The sequence below is a fragment of the Rhinopithecus roxellana genome, chromosome 16, assembly GCF_007565055.1.
Source record: "Rhinopithecus roxellana isolate Shanxi Qingling chromosome 16, ASM756505v1, whole genome shotgun sequence".
NCBI classification, from domain to species: domain Eukaryota; kingdom Metazoa; phylum Chordata; class Mammalia; order Primates; family Cercopithecidae; genus Rhinopithecus; species Rhinopithecus roxellana.
In genome coordinates this window covers 32,600,778-32,619,589 of record NC_044564.1, presented here as the reverse complement: position 1 = coordinate 32,619,589, position 18,812 = coordinate 32,600,778, and the positions used below count along the sequence as shown (strand labels likewise).

The 18,812-nt window shown below is 37.1% G+C and overlaps 1 protein-coding gene across 2 annotated transcripts in view; it reads left to right on the top strand.

Moving 5' to 3' along the window:
- The window catches only part of KIF27 (kinesin family member 27), a 100,461-nt gene extending 92,269 nt beyond the window's left edge, over positions 1-8,192 (top strand). For both annotated transcript variants that reach the window (XM_010384021.2, XM_010384020.2), the window contains one exon: positions 4,795-8,192. In XM_010384021.2, coding sequence (XP_010382323.2) covers positions 4,795-5,279 — 485 coding nt within the window. In that variant the 3' untranslated portion in view covers positions 5,280-8,192. The remainder of the gene's footprint in view (positions 1-4,794) is intronic.
- Positions 8,193-18,812: the final 10,620 nt, after the last annotated feature.

The following is an 18,812-nucleotide window of genomic DNA, read 5'->3' as shown; positions in this document are numbered from 1 at the left end:
TAGTGTAGCCTTTATCAATTGATTGCGTTACTTAGGATTGATACTTCTGTTTGTCTCTGTAAACAAAAATCGTAGCCTAAGATAGAACCACATGAGAAGTGAATGAATGAACAAATTTATAGATGCAAAGGAAATGATCAATTATTGATTGTCTGCCATGTGCCAGGTGCTTGTAGACCTTAACTCATTTACTCCCTAAATTAACTCTATAATCTAACATAGCTGTTGTTTTCCTGTTTTATAGTAAATTAAGCCTTCTGATATCATTAAAAAAGGTGTAAGGTAGATAAGAGTAAAAGTATGTATTTTTAAGATAAATCAGGTCTTTTTATATATCATGACCCCTGGAAATTAAAAAATATAATAGAACCTATTTTTAAGACAAAGATGTTTCCTTGTATAATTATATGTAGATATGTAGATTTAGTGCATTCCTAAATGAAATAACATATGACAAAATATTATACTTTGCAAAAGTAAAAAATACAATGAAGATAATATGTTGCTATGATTAAAATATACCCTCTTTAAGATAGCTGAATAGAGAGGAATCAATATTTCTAAAATAATAAAGTCTACATTGTATAAAAGAATTAGCTAATAATTTCTAATAATTCTAATAACTTAATTCTAATAACTTAAGTAATTTAAGTATGGTTTATGAAAAGTTGACTTTAAAATCTTTTAGGCACACACTTATTTTTTACCTGGAAAGAAAACTACTTAAAGATGGGCACACAAGATGTAAGAAGACCAGTGAAAAATAATATGGATGAGCAATGAAGTGATACATGCTGAATATGTAATAGAAGTAGAATTGGTCAGGTGTGGTGGCTCACACCTGTAATCCCAGCACTTTGGGAGGCCAAGGTGGGCGGATCACTGGAGGTCAGGAGTTCAAGACCAACCTGACCAACATGGTGAAACCCCGTCTCTATTAAAAAATACAAAATTAGCTGGGTGTGGTGGTGCATGCCTGTAATCCCAGATACTTACGAGGCTGAGGCAGGGGAATCACTTGAACCTGGGAGGCTGAGGTTGCAGTGAGCCGAGATCACGCCATTGCACTCCAACCTGGGCAACAAGAGCGAAACTCTGTCTCAAAAAAATGCTAACTTATATTTGTGACATTTATCATGTATAGACATTTTCAAAAATAATTCCTTTTAGCCCCCAAACTCAGGATAGGCTGAGGTCTGCTAACTCCGTTTTCAGATGAAGCCATTGACGCTTAGAGAAGGCAAGTGACTTGTGGATAGAACAATAACTATAATATAGTCAATGTTGTCGCTTATCTTCTGACTGCTGGTTCAGTATTCCAGGATAAAAGTTGCCTTAGGATACAGATGTGATACAAACATACAAATCCTGCCAAAGAGATTATACTTTCTGATTCTCAGTATAGTAATACAGAGGTGCTTACCAATATAACTCATTTATTTGAAATACTGCCGGCTATATATAGCTAAAACTTTTTAACTTGAAACATTACTTGCCAAAAATTAAAAAGTAAACAGGTATCAAGTAAGAAACAGAATAATCAACATAAGACCACTTTAGCTTTTAAAAAAAGTCTACTGTCAAATTTGAGGTATCTGATATTAGACATCTAGCTTGTAAATGGCCCATGTTTATGCCACTGAGTCTACTAGACATTTCTTTAAAATGACAATGTGATATACAGGTTTAAGAAATCTGGATCTTCATCCTGCTCTTTAACCAAACACACAAATCTAAAACATAGTTAATTTTGGAGAGGTGTACAATGAGAATAACACTGTTCTGACCAACTAACCCAAGGAGTCTAGTCTTGATAATAACGTTGGAGATACTATTTCAGCTAATTTGCTATTCTACCTAGAAACATTTAAAATACTTCCATTTTTGGCTATAAAAAGTAATGTATAGTCATTATAGAAAAATCTGAAAATGAAAAAAACAAATCAGTTATAATCCTACCCACATTTGAGCATAATTCTTTTCATATTTTCCCCATGCTTTAAAATACACAGTTGCAACTATATTGGGGATATAGTTTACACTATATCCTATCTCATAATGCTACTCTAATATAATGACATGAAACAAGGTTTGTTTGAATTATAAAATGTAGCAATTTATATCCAACTCTGAGTTCCAGAAAATGTTTTACATGCTTAATAATCAGTATCCTAGTTAATAAATAACTCTTGGTATTTGGTGCAGTGTTTTTTGTTTTTGAGATGGAGTTTCATTCTTGTTACCCAGGCTGAAGTACAGTGGCGCTATCTCAGCTCACTGCAACCTCCACCTCCCGGGTTCAAGCGATTCTCCTGCCTCAGCCTCCCGAGTAACTGGGATTGCAGGCGCCACCACCAGGCCTGGCTAATCTTTTGTATTTTTAGTAGAGACCATTTCGGCCAAGCTGGTCTCGAACCCCTTACCTCAGGTGATCTACCAGCCTCGGCCTCCCAAAGTGCTGGGATTACAGGCGTGAGCCGCTGTGCCTGACGGTTCAGTGGGTTTTCATAGAAGACTGTCTACAAGACTTATATTTTCTTTGAATATTTTTGGCATTTTCAAATTGCAGAAAAATTCATCTTTTGACTAAAATATCTTGGGTCACTTGATGGTCATCCTATGTTACAGTGTATATGTTTTCTAACATGAGGATAAAATCAGTTTTATATGAACCTGCATTCTCTCTATTTATATTTAAACCTATCCTCGTATCAATTTAAATCACTATAAAACTATGTGTAAGGATAACAGAGTCAAAAGATCTGGGCTGGAATCCTTACTTCTTTCACTAGTTGTCTGACCTTGGGCAAATTAATCTTTCCCTAGTTGGTTCCCTCAATTATAAAATTCTGGAAGAGGGAAATTTTCTTGTGAAGAATCCAAGTGGGCTTTGGAGTAAACCTCAGCAATCAGCGTCTTTTCTTATGATCTTTTGAAAATAAGATGTCTTACTCCTTCCCCCAGATACTGTCATCCGGGGAGCAGGAATTTTTTTTTTTTTTTTTTTTTTTTTTAGAGTTGGGGTCTCGCTCTGTTGCCCAGGCTGGAATGTAGTGGTACAATCATGGCTCACTGCAGCCTCAAACTCCTGGGCTTGAGCAATCCTCCCACCTCAGCCTCTCGAGTAGCTGGGGCTACAGGCATGAACCATTGCATCCAGCTAGGGCGCAGCATTTTTAAAAGCTTCCCAGTGACTCTGATGTACAGCAAAGTCTGGGAGCCACTGTCTGTGGTCAACTTTGTATGAGTTCCATGTACGAGGATCTAGATCATTTGCTAGTTCAGGTTATTTGATTTTGAGATAATTTTAAAAACTAGAGAGTCAGTTATGTTTTAAACCAGGGGTTACAAACTAGAGTGCCTACCTGAGCCAGGGAAGCCAGGGTGAGCAGTGGGGACTGCAGCAGTCATCTAAATGGTCAGTGGCAACTGTGTTCCAGCTGTTGTTGCAATTTAGAAACTGTAAACTCTTACAGTTTTTCTAAAAAAGCTGTAAATCTATATTTTTATAAGAAACTTCAATTTTTAAATTTTGGGTCAAGTATTACTAACATTATAGGCCAAGCAAAACATGTCTCTGGGCCAGATTTGGCTTGGGAGCTGCCAGTGTGCAACCTGTGTTTTAAAACTTTGTCTTTGCAGGACTGGGCCAGGCACGGTGGCTCATGCCTTAATCCCAGCACTATGTGTATAAAACTACACATAGTTTTATAGTGATTTAAATTGATACGAGGATAGGTTTAAATATAAATAGAGAGAATGCAGGTTCATATAAAACTGCCCGCCAAGGTGGGCAGATCACCTGAGGTCAGGAGATCGAGACCATCCTGCCTAACACGGTGAAACCCTGTCTCTACTGAAAATACAAAAAATTAGCCGGACGTGGTGGCGGGCACCTGTAGTCCTGGCTACTTGGGAGGCTGAGGAAGGAGAATGGCGTGAACCCGGGAGGCGGAGCTTGCAGTGAGCCGAGATCGCACCACTGCACTCCAGCCTGGGCAACAGAGCGAGACTCCATCTCAAAAAAAAAAAAAAAAAAGAAAAGAAAAACTTTGTCTTCGCAGGATGAAAAGTATACTAAGCATGCATCAATATGTTAAAGTTGGCATGTTTCATCATATTAGGTCTAGTACCTATAATGCATTTCTCTTAAGCAAGTTTTTGTCTTTGATATTAGATATTCTTTGATTTAAGAACCTCTAGCTTTGATCTCTTCACTCTAATTCCAGTGGGGTGTCCCCACCTAGGGCATATTCTCTCATCTCCATTTTGATGACAGAAATTGTGGCACACACCCCATAGTACATTCAGACAGCAGAACACTGCTATCATGCTGGGAGTGCCAACCAAGACCAGATTTCCACACATATAATGCCAAGTCCCAGAGTTTTCCCTCGAGATACGGGGCAGAGCCAATATTATCCAGTGCTGGCATCACTTGGCCATGATTTAGAATTCACTAGTAGCAAGACCAGCAGAGAAGACAAGCATGGAAAGGCACAAGAGGCGCCCAAAGCACTCTTATGTTTCCAGGGAGTACCAAACCCCCAAGAGACTATTTCTCAACTTTGTTCCATGAATTAAAGTTGTGAGTTATTCACATGCAAGATGCCTATAAGTGAAATAAAAATATATTCACACATCTGTTCATCTAAAATAAGTCATTTAACAAAAAAGTTGTAAAACATTATGCATATTGGGTGATAATAATGTATTTATGTTAAGACGCTTTGATTAAAATACCTAATTTTGAGGAAATAATATCTAATTTTTTGGTTTGGGGATTATTTTTAGATCATGAGGCTGGAGATGGAGTCCTGAAGTCAGAAGAAGGAGGCATGCTTTCACAAGAATTAAAATGGGCATCCAGACCTGAAAGTATGAAATTAAGTGGACGAGAAAGAGAAAGGGACAGTTCACCAAGCAGCTTAAGAACACAGCCAAATCCTCAAAAGCTCTGGGAAGATATCCCAGAATTACCTCCAATTCATAGTTCTTTAGCACCCCCCAGTGGGCATATGTTAAGTAATGAGGATAAAACAGAAATAGGTGATAATCAGTTTACAAAATCTCACAGTCAACTATCATCCCAAATTCTGATTGCGGGAAATGTGGGACATCTTCATGGTATTACACCGGTAAAACTGTGTCGAAAAGAATTACGTCAAATTTCCGCTTTGGAACTATCATTGCGACGTTCCAGTCTTGGAGTTGGGGTTGGATCAATGGCTGCTGATTCCTTCGAAGTATCTAGGAAACCAAGTGACTTAAAAACTTAGACATTTAATAATAGGACTTTAGTAGATATGTAAAAAGATTCCTTTTTCTAACCTGTTAAAAACTAAAGCTCAATTTCACTACCTCTTTCCTCAAAATAAAGGAAGAAGGGGAGGAAGGAATCTCTAATTCTTTTATATACTATAGATGTGTACATCTTCTATAGAATACTTGGGGAGTTTTAATTTATATTCCCATAGTAATCAAACATGTTTTCCAATACTTGATAACATTTAAATATTTACATTTATAAATATGCTTAAATGTTTTTCCAGGCATATTTGAAGAATAAAACTAATAATAGACTAAAATATCTTTCAAGTATGTATTATTATATAATATAAATGTACATTATATTATAAAAGTATTTTACAATATAACTATATTATTGTTATTCTCAAATACAAGTATATTGTTATTTTTAAAAGATCCAGCTAAATACTGCTTTTGTCAGAGGGAGTCACCTGCTGCATATGTGGGCTAAGACAACCTCTCAGCTTTATGGATTGAGGCTCATTTACAGTCCTCAGAGTTCACAGAAATGGTCAGTCTCGACTTTTTAAACATGCTCACTGTTCTGTTTCTGGAATTTTTTGGATTTTTAAAAATTTATAATGTTTTTTTTTGTTTACTACTATTATGCAATATAAGTTTTCATGCCTTTCCTGCTCTATACACTCAATATATCTCTCACTATGCTACTAAAATTGGGAGAGGTGGATGCTGTTCCATGGAATAGGGAAATGATAGAATAAAACTAAAGCATTGTAACATTTCAAGAGAAAGAACACTGGTTATGACATCTCTGGTCATACGGAGTATGTCTGTAAAGCTTGAAGTCTCGCCAAAGCATCTTTAATGATCTGATGGGCTTAAGTCTGATATTTTTCTCTACAACCTCCTTAGTCAGGCTTTGCAAACTGGCCAAACTACATTGGGGCTGTAAATATGTCAATGAAATTTTTACTAAAATCTCCAAGTTTTTCTGGCCAAAATTTTACTATATAATGTACAATTTAGTTTGGAATTAAGAACTAAACAGTTTACCCATGAAATTTAGCTTGTACTTTTTAACCATTTTTTCAGTTATAGGAAACATCCATTGTAATGACCTGAGAAATTATTTTGTTACTTAAGTTGTTCTTTGTTACTTTTCCAAATCTTTCACTTGTCAACCAAGGTTGAGTTTCTTAAACTAATTAATGTTTGGGTGGGGGCTGTAGCAAAACCATCCTGACATGGATGCTTACTCAAGAGTCACCCACTTCCTTGCTGAATCCATTTTTTCTGATGTAGTGCTGCTACAGACCTTTTCCTTTTGTCCTTCCCTCTGTTGCTGTGGACTTGATCATCTCACATAGGAACCAAACTGTCACCCTGTGCTCAAAGACTTAAGGCTTCCTTTCTCTCATTGCTAGCCCCTAGGGAGTAGAGCTTCTTGGTCTCCTTGCTAAAAACCAGTTCCTTTAGGAAACAAATCAAAACAAAACCAACTTATAAAAAGGAAAATAGTTTATCTCTTAAGCATGGTACTAAAATTTATTTAAATTAAATAGATTTCTGTGGACTTAACCTGGGAATGAAACAATTTTTAATATTGGTCCAATGAGATACTATTTTCTAAATTTCAAAAACCTAATTTACAAACTAACTGGGAAATTTTATTTTTACCGGGGACTGTTTGAAGTCAGATTCTGGATTCCAGCTAGTCTTCCATTTTTATAAATTTATGTATATTCATATATATAAATATAAATCATACAAACCAAAGGTAAAACATACACATTATAAATATGTATAAATGCACTGACCTTTTGCCATTTTTTATATATATATATTTTATATATATATATACACACTTGTATATATACAAGTATATAAGGAAATGTGTATTTCCACAGGTAAAACTAGTATGTGTAAATTAATTATTTCCAATTAAGGCATAGCACATTACTTAATCTTACAAGGAATTTATAATTAGGACCTTCATTAATAAATACATATTTATTTAAATATATTATTGCTGTGCTTTGCTGAAGGCACTGACCTTTTACCATTATCTATATATATACACTTGTATATAAATGCTTGTGTATATATATACTGTATATATACTTGTATATAAATATAGGGTATACATTATACATTATTTCATTATATATTTCATATCATATAATGATATATAGTTATAATGTATATATAGATACACTTTGTATATAGACATAGATATAGAAATAGATAATGGTCAATGGTCAGTGCCTTTAACAAGCATAGCAATAATATATTTATAAATATGTATTTATTAATGAAGATCCTAATTATAAGTTCCTTGTAAGATTAAGTAATGTGCTATGCCTTATTTAGAAATAATGTATTTAAGAATGTATTCTGATACTGGAATCCTACTTGCTCAAGAAATTAACACATACTTGTTTTGCCTGTGGAAATACACATTTCCTCAAAGCCAACTCACTAATAAAGCAAGAAAATTTATATGAAAACAACAATGATTAAGTTTGATTATGCAACTGTGAGTTGATTTCTAAATAACAAAGGTATGGTTTTTTCCTGCCTTTTGGTTAAACATATATCCTTTGTATAGTATGACAGATTTCATGGCACATATGCAAACACATATATAAATAATGTCGTGAATAATATATTCTGGAAATGAACCTCTGGTCATTCTAGTTTAGTCAGTGTTCTCACAAAGGAAAGAAAAAATGAGACACCTACCCAAGGCAAGTAAAATTATTGTTTTACATTTACTAATAATGATTTTACTCTTTTTCACATGCTTTTTCTAAACGTTTTGTCATTCTATTGCCTTTTTGCATGTATATAAAATGTTTGTGGTTTTCTTTTTTTTATTATGTTTTTTTCTGTAGCTGTAATAAAGCATTTGAAAGGAAAAATATTTGTAAAGTACTAGTTACTTTCCTAACTCTAGAGTGTTATAGCTAACAGAGATGGAAAATTCTGTAAGGTGGGAACCACAGGTGGTGAGAACATTGATGAAGGTGCTTTTGTGCTTTAATGTGTGCTTTCTTTTTGTTAATGTATTTTTTTATTGTTGCCTCAATTCTTCATATCTTCATGAACTCAGGGTCCAAGGAGTCAGCAAAAATATGATCTTCATTAATTGTGGACTAGATTGCCACTAGCCATTGCCTTGTTCAGTCTAGGCCAATAAAGTGAGGAATGCTTATTTGAGACTAAATTCCTTATATAGAAAAAAAATGAAAGTCTTATACTAAGTTGTGGAATGACTATCAGGGAGTGAAATCCTCAGTGGGCATTGGGTTCTGTGGTCAAAACAAATTCTTACATTAAATGCAAGTATGACATACTTCGATCTTTCACTTATTTCCTTAGGCACCTAGTCGTGACTTTAAAACAGTGGGGTATCAGTATTTGAAAGTTCAGGTAGAAACTTACTTATATCCACAATTCCTCTCTCAACTTCATTGGAATTTTAAAAAAAATTCATTATGTATATTTTACATTTAAAGTTATAACAGATTGTAGGCTGCCTTAACACTGATAATATATTCTTCTACATTTATATTTTCAAAAATTGAAAATAAAGGCGAGAATGAGATCCATCTGTAATAAGCATCTCAAAAGCATTGGGCATATAGTACTTTTGAGCTTATGTTGGCAGAAGTACACCAAGGGTAGGGTACTGGGGAGCCTCTGCCCAATAAGGAGAAGTATTTTATCACTGTCATTGCTGCTGATAAAAGCAGGCTCACTTTTCATAGGTTTTGTTGTTTTTAAATTATCTGTAAATAATGCACCCCTTATTGCCTACACCAAGGTTGACTGCTGCGATTCCTTCCATTCCTTGGACTGTACTGCATACAAAGATAAAGCATCAAATACTGGAATAGTGTTTGATTTTTATAATGGCTTTCATGTTGACCCCAACATGACTTCAACATGGAGTTAATCAGAACAAAAGAAATTATGAAAAGAAATCCCAGAAAAAGTTGATGTTACAATGATAGCTTTTGATATTTTGCATAGTTCTCATTTGTCTGTTTTTATGTTTCCTTCAGGAATTTCTACTGTGAGTCAACAGAATTGGCACTATTTGAAATGCTAACTGTAATTTGATTGAAACCAAATATATTGAATTAGACTTACATGTTATGTTCTACTGGTTAATTATAACACACAACTCTATTCAGTTATCTACAGTACTTTAAGAGAAAAATACAGGGCCGGGCCCTGTGGCTCATGCGTGTAATCCCAGCACTTTGGGAGGCCGAGGTGGGTGGATCATGAGGTCAGGAGATCGAGACCATCCTGGCTAACACGGTGAAACCCTGTCTCTACTCAAAACACAAAAAAATTAGCCGGGCGTGGTGGCGGGCGCCTGTAGTCCCAGTTACGTGGGAGGCTGAGGCAGGAGAATGGCGTGAACCCGGGAGGCGGAGCTTGCAGTAAGCCGAGATCGCGCCACTGCACTCCAGCCTGGGCAACAGAGCTAGACTCCGTCTCAAAAAAAAAAAAAAAAGAAAAATACAACAATCTCATAGTCTGTTATAAAGAGCAAGTCCCTATATGCCTAAGGAACAAAATCATTCACAAAAGAAAAGAAGATAAAATTCAATATATTTTTAAAAATGTATACTTAATGATTCTTGGAAATTTGAAACTATTAATAATTATATAATTAAAGTAGAACAAAAGGAACTATTTTAAAACCTTATTTGTATACTGTATTACTGTGTTTTCAAGCTTACTACAGTACATGTATAAAGCAAGTTATAATTTTTCAAGTCCAATGTGGTAAATATTGTTAGAAGTTATGTGATTGGCCAGGCACAATGGCTCACGCCTGTAATCCCAGCACTTTGGGAGGACGAGGCAGGCAGATCACGAAGTCAGAAGTTCAAGACCAGCCTGGCCATGGTGAAACCCCATCTCTACTAAAAATACAAAATTAACCAAGTGTGGTGGCACACACCTGTAGTCCCAGCTACTCGGGAGGCTGAGGCAGGTGAATTGCTTGCACCCGTGAGTCAGACGTTGCAGTGAGCCAAGATCGCGCCATTGCACTCCAGACTGGGCAACAGTGGGAGACTCATCTCAAAAAAAAAAAAAAAAAAGTTATGTGATCTGAAGTGTCTTATTTTTAAACGAACCATTCCTTGGACCCCACTCCACACTTACCAACAACAAATTATAGGCATGTACTTACTCACCTTTCATTTCCCACAATGATCCAGGATTCCAATAGCTCTAAGACAGATGACTGGAGTGGGAGGGAGACAGGAGGGAAAGAGGTTTATTTGAAAGCATTCCATAGACAAAGGATTTTCAAAAAATATTTTGAGAGAATATATTTCTCTGGCATAAGGACTGAAACTTAAATTCAACCTTTGGCTAGCTCTAGACACTAAAGAATACTCTTGATTAGTACTGACTTTGCCATTTAAAAATAGACAACTATTTTTTATACTGGTTTTTATTTTTTATACTGGTATATTTTTATACTGGTTCCTTTTCCTATATTTACTATTCACTCAGGATATTATGAAAAGAAGCCATCCTAGATCATATTTGAATATAAATTATGGAGCCATTCAATAGAGAATTACAAGAAATAGCAGTTTGTGGTAAATTCCAATCACCTAACAACATACACTGAAGGAAAGCAGTTAGGACTTAAGTGATTTTACCTTTGAAGAACCATGAATGATATGCCAAAATAAACAAACAAAAACGGCTGTAGGCAAAATGGGATTTATTTTTGCAAAACAATGATATCTCAACTATTTTGCTTATTTTTTCCCTCTGCTAAAATATCCCTGAATTTGTCTACCGACTAATTCAAGATTACAAACCAGCAGCTACTGGGCCTGCCTTGAGAGGCTGGATTAACATTACTCATTTTCATATGTGGGCTGTAGTTGAACTTCACCATCCTATCCTCTAGGAGTGAAAAGCAGTGAGGAGTTTTCTGAGTTCAACTAATTGATAATTTTCATAATTTATAACTATTAAAGTCAAAGTGTTGTTACTTTCTAGCATACTTTTTCTAGATGGGAATAATGAGAACAGGGCAAGGTATTTTAATACTGAGGATTTAATCTCCTTTTGAAATTTCCATCACCTGGGAGGGTTGGGCAGCATCTGAACTGTTCCATTCAAGGCCTGGGGCTAAGCCCATCTGTTTCACCAGACACTTTCCTGGCTAGCTCCAGGTGTCACCAGCTGTTAGACATGTCTAGAATGACACAGGCTGTAATTTTATTAATAGAGTACATTAAATGATATTTTCTAAACCAGTCTTTTTAAAAAAATCTATTTATGAATCACTACCCCGCATCTAAAATCAAAATCATATTTTTCAAATGCAACACAAAGTAATTAGGAGGGAAATTACTATTTTTGCTACATAGTAAATAGTCTTGTTTTATCAAATAAATGCTTTATCAAATGAAAGCACTTTGAAAATTGAAGCATCATATATGTTTAAGATTAAATTATAAGTAGGTTTTCTATACAGTTGGATGTCAAAATGGGCTAACTGGCACACATGGTTGTTTATTTTATATATATGCAAATCATAAGACATCTTCTAAACAAATTCTCAGTTTTAGTTATATATATCTTCTAAACAAATTCTCAATTTTAGTTATATATGTTTCAACAGTATAAATAAGAGTATTCTCTGGGAAGATTCATGTGAATTCTAGCAAAAATGTTTTAAAGACTTGCTGAATCTATTTTTATAGTCATAGAAGTGCTTCATGACTATTTCTTTGATTTATGAGTGAAAGAGGATGTTTTCTACTGGATCTTTGACCACCAGTTTTTGGCTATTTATTACTTATTTTTTTAGTAACAATTACATTTGTGAGTTATTGAACTATGTCTGGAAAAATAACTTTTCTTAAAACTGATATGAATTTTAAACCCTATTTTCCCTCAAAGAAACTATAAAACAAGAAGTTAATTTTTTTGCACATGTATAGGTATATGATCAAATAAAAAGCAAATCAGTCTTCATTTAGCATCTGAGACTTTTAGCTCCTAAATACAAGAAGTGTATTATAATTAAATTTAACATTACCATAGTGGCCTCTCCTTCATAAACATTCAGAGGGAAACTCATTCCCCTTAGTTTGCAAGTATTTGCCAGTGTAAGAAATACTTTTTCTCTAGATCATAGCACCTATGACCTGAGCAGGCAAGTAAAGAGTAGGTCAAGACTTTAAGGGTAATGGAACCTACAATCATAAATATTCTAGTCGATTGTGAACAAATAAATCAGAAAAGAAGAATACTAACATACAGTTTTCCTGAGTTACCTTAAGTGGTATGAGGTATTCTTAGTAAGGTTTACTACAAAATTCAGTATCTCCCATGAGAAAGGAAGCTAGGTTTAAGCATTTGATTCTGTGAGTTTAGTTAGCCCTTCACCCTTCAAGACATGGGCCAGCACGGTGGGGTTTAGTTCTTATATGGGAAATAATCTGTACCTCTTCCAAAGGGTGGGCTGGTAGCTAAAGTTATTTATTTTCTGAAAACATTAAAAAATGGCATCTACATGTAAATGCTAAAATGTAAAGATGGGAATTTCTCCAGGCTTTTAATTTACAGGCATTTCCCTGCTTTATATTTTCTATCAACCTTTATATTTTTGCTGATAGAGTTGAAAACTAAAAGCCCTAGCCCTCAAGGAACTTACAGTCCAGTGATACCACTTATGGAGAGAGTAAATCAGGGCAAGGAAATAGAAAATTAGGGGTGCTTTTTCACATGGTAATGATGTTTCTGAGCTCATATATACATAAAGCTGTAAGAACTATATGTAAACATACTGATCAAAAAATGCTTCTGTAATGTATGGATGCTCAAAAGGAGCAAGTATCATAAATTGTATCTGAACACGGAAATCACATCCAACCAGCTTTGATGGAAGAAGAAGAGCACTTTACAGTTTTAAGTCTTACATTTGGGTCTTTGATCAATTTTGAATTAGTTTTTGTACATGGTATGAGATGGGTCCAACTTCATTATTTTGCATGCAGATATCCAGTTGTGTCAATATAATTGGTTGAAAAAAACCATTCTTTCCTCATGAAATTGTCTTCACACATTTGTTGAAAACCAATTGACCACACAGGTTTATTTCTGCACTCAATTTTATTCCACTGGTCTACATGTCTGTCCTATGAAAGAACCATATTGTCTTGATTATGTAGTAAATTTTGAAGTCAAAGTGTGAACCCATGAACTTTGTCTTCTTTTCCAATATTTGTTGGTTATTTGGGGTCCCTTAAGTTTCCATATGAATTTGAGGACCAGTTGTCTATTTCTACAAAAAGGGAGATGGAATTTTGATAGGAATTGCATTGAATCTATAGATCAATTTGGGGAGTACTGCCATTTTAGCAATATTCAGTCTTCCAATCCATGAACTTGGGCTGTCTTTCCATTCTTTTAACCATGTGTTTTAGTTTTCAGTGTACATGTCTTACACTTCTCTGGTTAAATTTATTTCTAAATATTCTTTTTGATGCTACCGTAAATGGAATTGTGTTCTTAATTTCATTTGCAGATGGTTCATTGCTAGTGTCAAGAAATACAACTGCTTTTTATATATTGATCACTATTTATTTTTAGTGGATAGTAAATTGGTTTAAGAACACATGCCATGAATCAAGAAACTTAGGTGGTGCTTCCCCATACAAACTAATTTAATGAGCAGAAACCCCAACTACTTTTTGTTGTTGTTGATAAAATTTTAGCTGTTTATTTTTAAGACTATTTCTTCAGGAATTGTTTCTATTTTATTTCTAGGCTAAGGGTGGTAAGAGCACAGTAGGTCATTTGGCATTTGTAGTCTATAGTGTGAGATCTTTCATATGTATTTTTCCTATAAGTGAAACACAAAGGAACAATCCTGAGCAACGCATGTCTCTGTATCTTCAGAATACTTTCTATATATTCTTCAGTGCTATATACTGTATTTTAAAGATTATAATGCTGACAAAGTTAATTTATTCAATAAACTATGCACTAGGTCTTCATGCTGAGTGCTAAATGCTAAAAGAAACAAAGCTTAATAAACTACAGATCCATCCGCCAAGGAATATACAGCCTGTTGAGGAAAGACAAGTAAACAGGCAGTTACATTTGAATTTGTTCATGCAACCACCATTTGAATGCAAACAATGAGCCTGGCACTGTAGTGACATACCAATGAGTAAAACAGACCAGGTCCCTGCTTTTAAGGGCTCATAAAGTAAAGAGGAATATAATGACTCTGGTAAAAATATAGAGGGTACTGTGGGAGTATGGAGGAAGGGCATCTAACTTTTAGGGGTAAGGTAAGTGAGAATACATGGTATTTGGTTTTCTGGTTCCTGCACTAATTCTTTTAGGATAATTGGCCTCCAGCTGCATCCATGTTGTTGCAAAGGACATGATTTCGTTGTGTTTTATGGCTGTGACTATTTTGTTTTTCTTGGAGTTTATTATTTTCTTCTTCTTCCTTCTTCCTTCTTCCTCCTTCCTTCTTCCTCCTTCTTCCTCCTCCTTCTCTCTTTCCTCCCCTCTCCCCTTCCCCCTCCCCCTCCCCCTCCCTCTCCCTCTCCTTCTCCTCCCTTCTCCCTTCTCCCTTCTTCTCCCTTCTTCTCCTTCCTTCTTCTCCCTTCTTCTCCTTCTTCTTCTGATGGAGTCTGGCTCTGTTGCCCAGGCTGGAGTGCAGTGGTGTGATCTTGGCTCACTGCAAGCTCCGCCTCCTGGGTTCACACCATTCTCCTGCCTCAGCCTCCTGAGCAGCTAGGACTACAGGCACCCGCCACCACACCCAGCTAATTTTTTGTATTTTTAGTAGAGACGGGGTTTCACCATGCTAGCCAGGATGGTCTCGATCTCCTGACGTCCTGATCTGCCCGCCTAGGCCTCCCAAAGTGCTGGGATTACAGGCGTGAGCCACTGTGTCTAGCTATTCCCTCTTTCTTAAGTAGCTTAGTTTTCTCTCTCTCTCTCTTTCTCTCTTTTTGTTTGAGACTGGATCTCATTCTTTCACCAAGGCTGGAGTGCAGTGACGCAATGATAGCCCATTGCAGCCTCAATCTCCCAGGCTCCCACCTCAGCCTCCTGAGTAGCTGGGACTACAGATGTGTACCAGTACACCTGGCTTTTTTTTTTTTTTTTTTCTAAGGTAGAGACAAAGTCTCAAAATGTTGCCTGGCCTAGTCTCAAAACTCCTGAGCTCAAGCCATCCTCCCGCCTCAGCTCCCAAAATATTGGGATTATAGATGTGAGCCACCACACCTGCTGGTTGCTTAGTTTTCTCTATACTTATCACCATTACATCTCCGTATTTTCCACCAGAGTTGTGCAATTTTGTTCAAAAGGTTCAGACATATTAGGTAATCCATCATTTCCATTTTCTTTTCTTGGAGACATCCCTTCTAGAGCCTTCCATCCTCTAGTGTGCTCTCCAGGCCTGCTACACAGCTGACCTCCTGGAACCTCTCTTCACCTTCATCTAGGGCAGGGGTGTCCAATCTTTTGGCTTTCTTGGACCACACTGGAAGAAAATGAATTGTCTTGGGCCACACATAAAATACACTAACAATAGCTGATGAGCTAAAAAAAAAAATTAAAAATCACAAAAAAGTATGTTTTAAGAAAGTTTACAAATTTGTGTTGGGCCACATTCAAAGTCATCCTGGGCCACACACCACGGGTTGGAAAAGCTTGATCTAGGGAATTCTCTTTGTTTTCTGCCTTGGTTGGAGTTCCGGTTTACCAGATCCCACATTTTTCTGTTTCTTTTTCTTTTTTGAGACAGACTGTCACTCTGTCACCCAGGCTGGAGTATAGTAGCATAATCTCAGCTCACTGCAGCCTCTGCCTCTCAGGTTGAAGTGATTCTCCTGCCTCAGCCTCTCAAGTAGCTGTTATTACAGGCATGTGTCACCACATTGGGTTTTGTTTTGTTTTGTTTTGTTTTTTAAATTTATTTTTGGTAGAGATGTGGTTTCACCATATTGGCCAGGCTGGTCTCAAACTTCTGGCCTAAAGTGATCCACCTGCCTCAGCCTCCCAAAGTTCTGAGATTACAGGTGTGAGCCACTGTGCCCAGCCACATGTTTTTCTGTTTCTTGATATACACCTTTACTTGGATGGAGTGCTCCTTCCAGCAGTTTCCTGAGGGAGAAGTGTATATGGAAGCTAAAATTTTTGAGAATTTCTTGATTTTTGACATGTTTTCTGGCTTTCTGCACTGCTTTTATTTCCTCTAAGTCCTTTTTTTTTTCTTTCTTTTTTCAGACTGAGTTTTGCTTTTATTGCCCAGGCTGGAGTGTAGTGGCTTGTCCTCAGCTCACTGCAACCTCTGCCTCCTGGGTTCAAGCAATGCTCCTGCCTCAGCCTCCCAAGTAGCTGGGATTACAGGTGTGTGCCACCACGCCCAGCTACTTTTTTGTATCTTTAGAAGAGATGAGGTTTCACCATGTTGGCCAGGCTGGTCTCGAACTCCTGATCTCTAGTGATCCGCCCACCTTGGCCTCCCAAAGTGCAGGGATTATAGGTGTCAGCCACCACACCTGGCCACTGAAGCTCTTTTTTTTTTTTTTTTTTTTTTTTTTTTCTTTTCTTGTCTGTTTATTGTAGGTTCTGTCTTTCATGTAAGGAGGTTTCTTCAAATAAATGGAGATCATCAGCTGTTCACCACATTTAAGAATAAGGTGATAGCTGGGCATGGTGGCTCATGCCTGTAGTACCAGCTACTTGGAAGGCTGAGGCAGGAGGATCTTTTTTGTTATTATTATTATACTTTAAGTTCTAGGGTACATGTGCACAACGTGCAGGTTTGTTACATATGTATACCTGTGCCATGCTGGTCTGCTGCACCCATCAACTCGTCATTTACATTAGGTATTTCTCCTAATGCTGTCCCTCCCCCAGCCCCCCACTCCCCAACAGGCCCTGGTGTGTGATGTTCCCTGCCCTGTGTCCAAGTGTTCCCATTGTTCAATTCCCACCTATGAGTGAGAACATGCAGTGTTTGGTTTTCTGTCCTTATGACAGTTTGTAGAGAATAATGGTTTCCAGCTTCATCCATGTCCCTGCAAAGGACATGAACTCATCCTTTTTTATGACTGCATAGTATTCCACGGTGTATATGTACCACATTTTCTTAATCCAGTCTGTCACTGATGGACATTTGGATTGGTTCCAAGTCTTTGCTATTGTGAATAGTGCCACAATAAACGTACATGTGCATGTATCTTTATAGTAGCATGATTTATAATCCTTTGGATATAGACCCAGTAATGGGATTGCTGAGTCAAATAGTATATCTAGTTCTAGATCCTTGAGGAATTGCCACATTGTCTTCCACAAAGGTTGAACTAATTTACACAGGCAGGAGGATCATTTGAGGCCAGGAGTTTGAGGCCAGCCTGGGCAACACAGAGATACCCTATCTCTAAAAAACCTTTAAAATTTGTATTATTATTTTAGAGAGTCTCACTCTGTCAACCAGGCCGGAGTACAGTGGTGCAATCGCAGTTCACTGCAGCTTCAAACTCCTGGCTCAAATGATCCTCCAAGCCTCAGCCTCCCAAGTAGCTAGGACTACAGGCGTGTACCACTAGACCCATCTAACTTTTTTATTCTTTTTTGTAGAGATGGGATCTCACTATGTTGCCCAAGCTAGTCTTGAACTCCTGGGCTCAAGTGATCCTCCCACCTCAGCCTCCTAAAGTGTTGGGATTACAGGTGTTAGCCCATGCACCCAGCCAAAAATTTTCAAATAAAAGAATGAGGCAATAAAATGTTGATGAGAGCCCTTGTAGGTACAATCAGGGATTGCTGACTATTGGGCTGACTGTAGGAGACAGGCAACAAGCCACACTCTTCACCATGGGATCCCCAAACCTCAGTATTTGGAGACCTCTTCTCTTGGAGCAGCTGGTTTTCCCCTAAGAGGAAGCTTCCAGTCTCTTGACAGGATCCCAGCATTATAGGATCTGAATTTGTGAATGAAGCTGGGGGAAAGGGGTCTGCCTTATAATTTAATACGCACAACTTCACTTAATTCTGCTTTTCTGTGTAGTGAGTCATCCCTGTCTTCAGCTCTGCCTGGTGCCCAGGAGAGCTCTGAATCAACCTCTCCAGAAAGCAAACCATCTATCTTCTGGTGAATTTGGGCAGCATGGAATGGAGTAGGGAACACAGGGAAGGCAGGATCTCATTCTCTTTAGAAAACATTCGCAGTGAATTCTCCTTTTCAGCCCTGCTCTCCCTCTACTTTCGAAGAGAAGGCAGCTCTAGTTTTAGAGCCTTTCCAGGGTGCTGTGACATGGATAGGTTCACTTAATGGCTGGTTCTGCCTCCTCCCAAAAGCTTAAGTAGTCACTTTGGAGGCTTTGGTAAGTCAGTGATCACTCACCCATCTGTTTTCCACGTTCCTAAGTTTTGTTGGCATTTTATTCAGTGGGGAGCTCTTTCCCTGTTTGCTTTTTCTTTATAGATTTATATCTTTTTTATTCCTT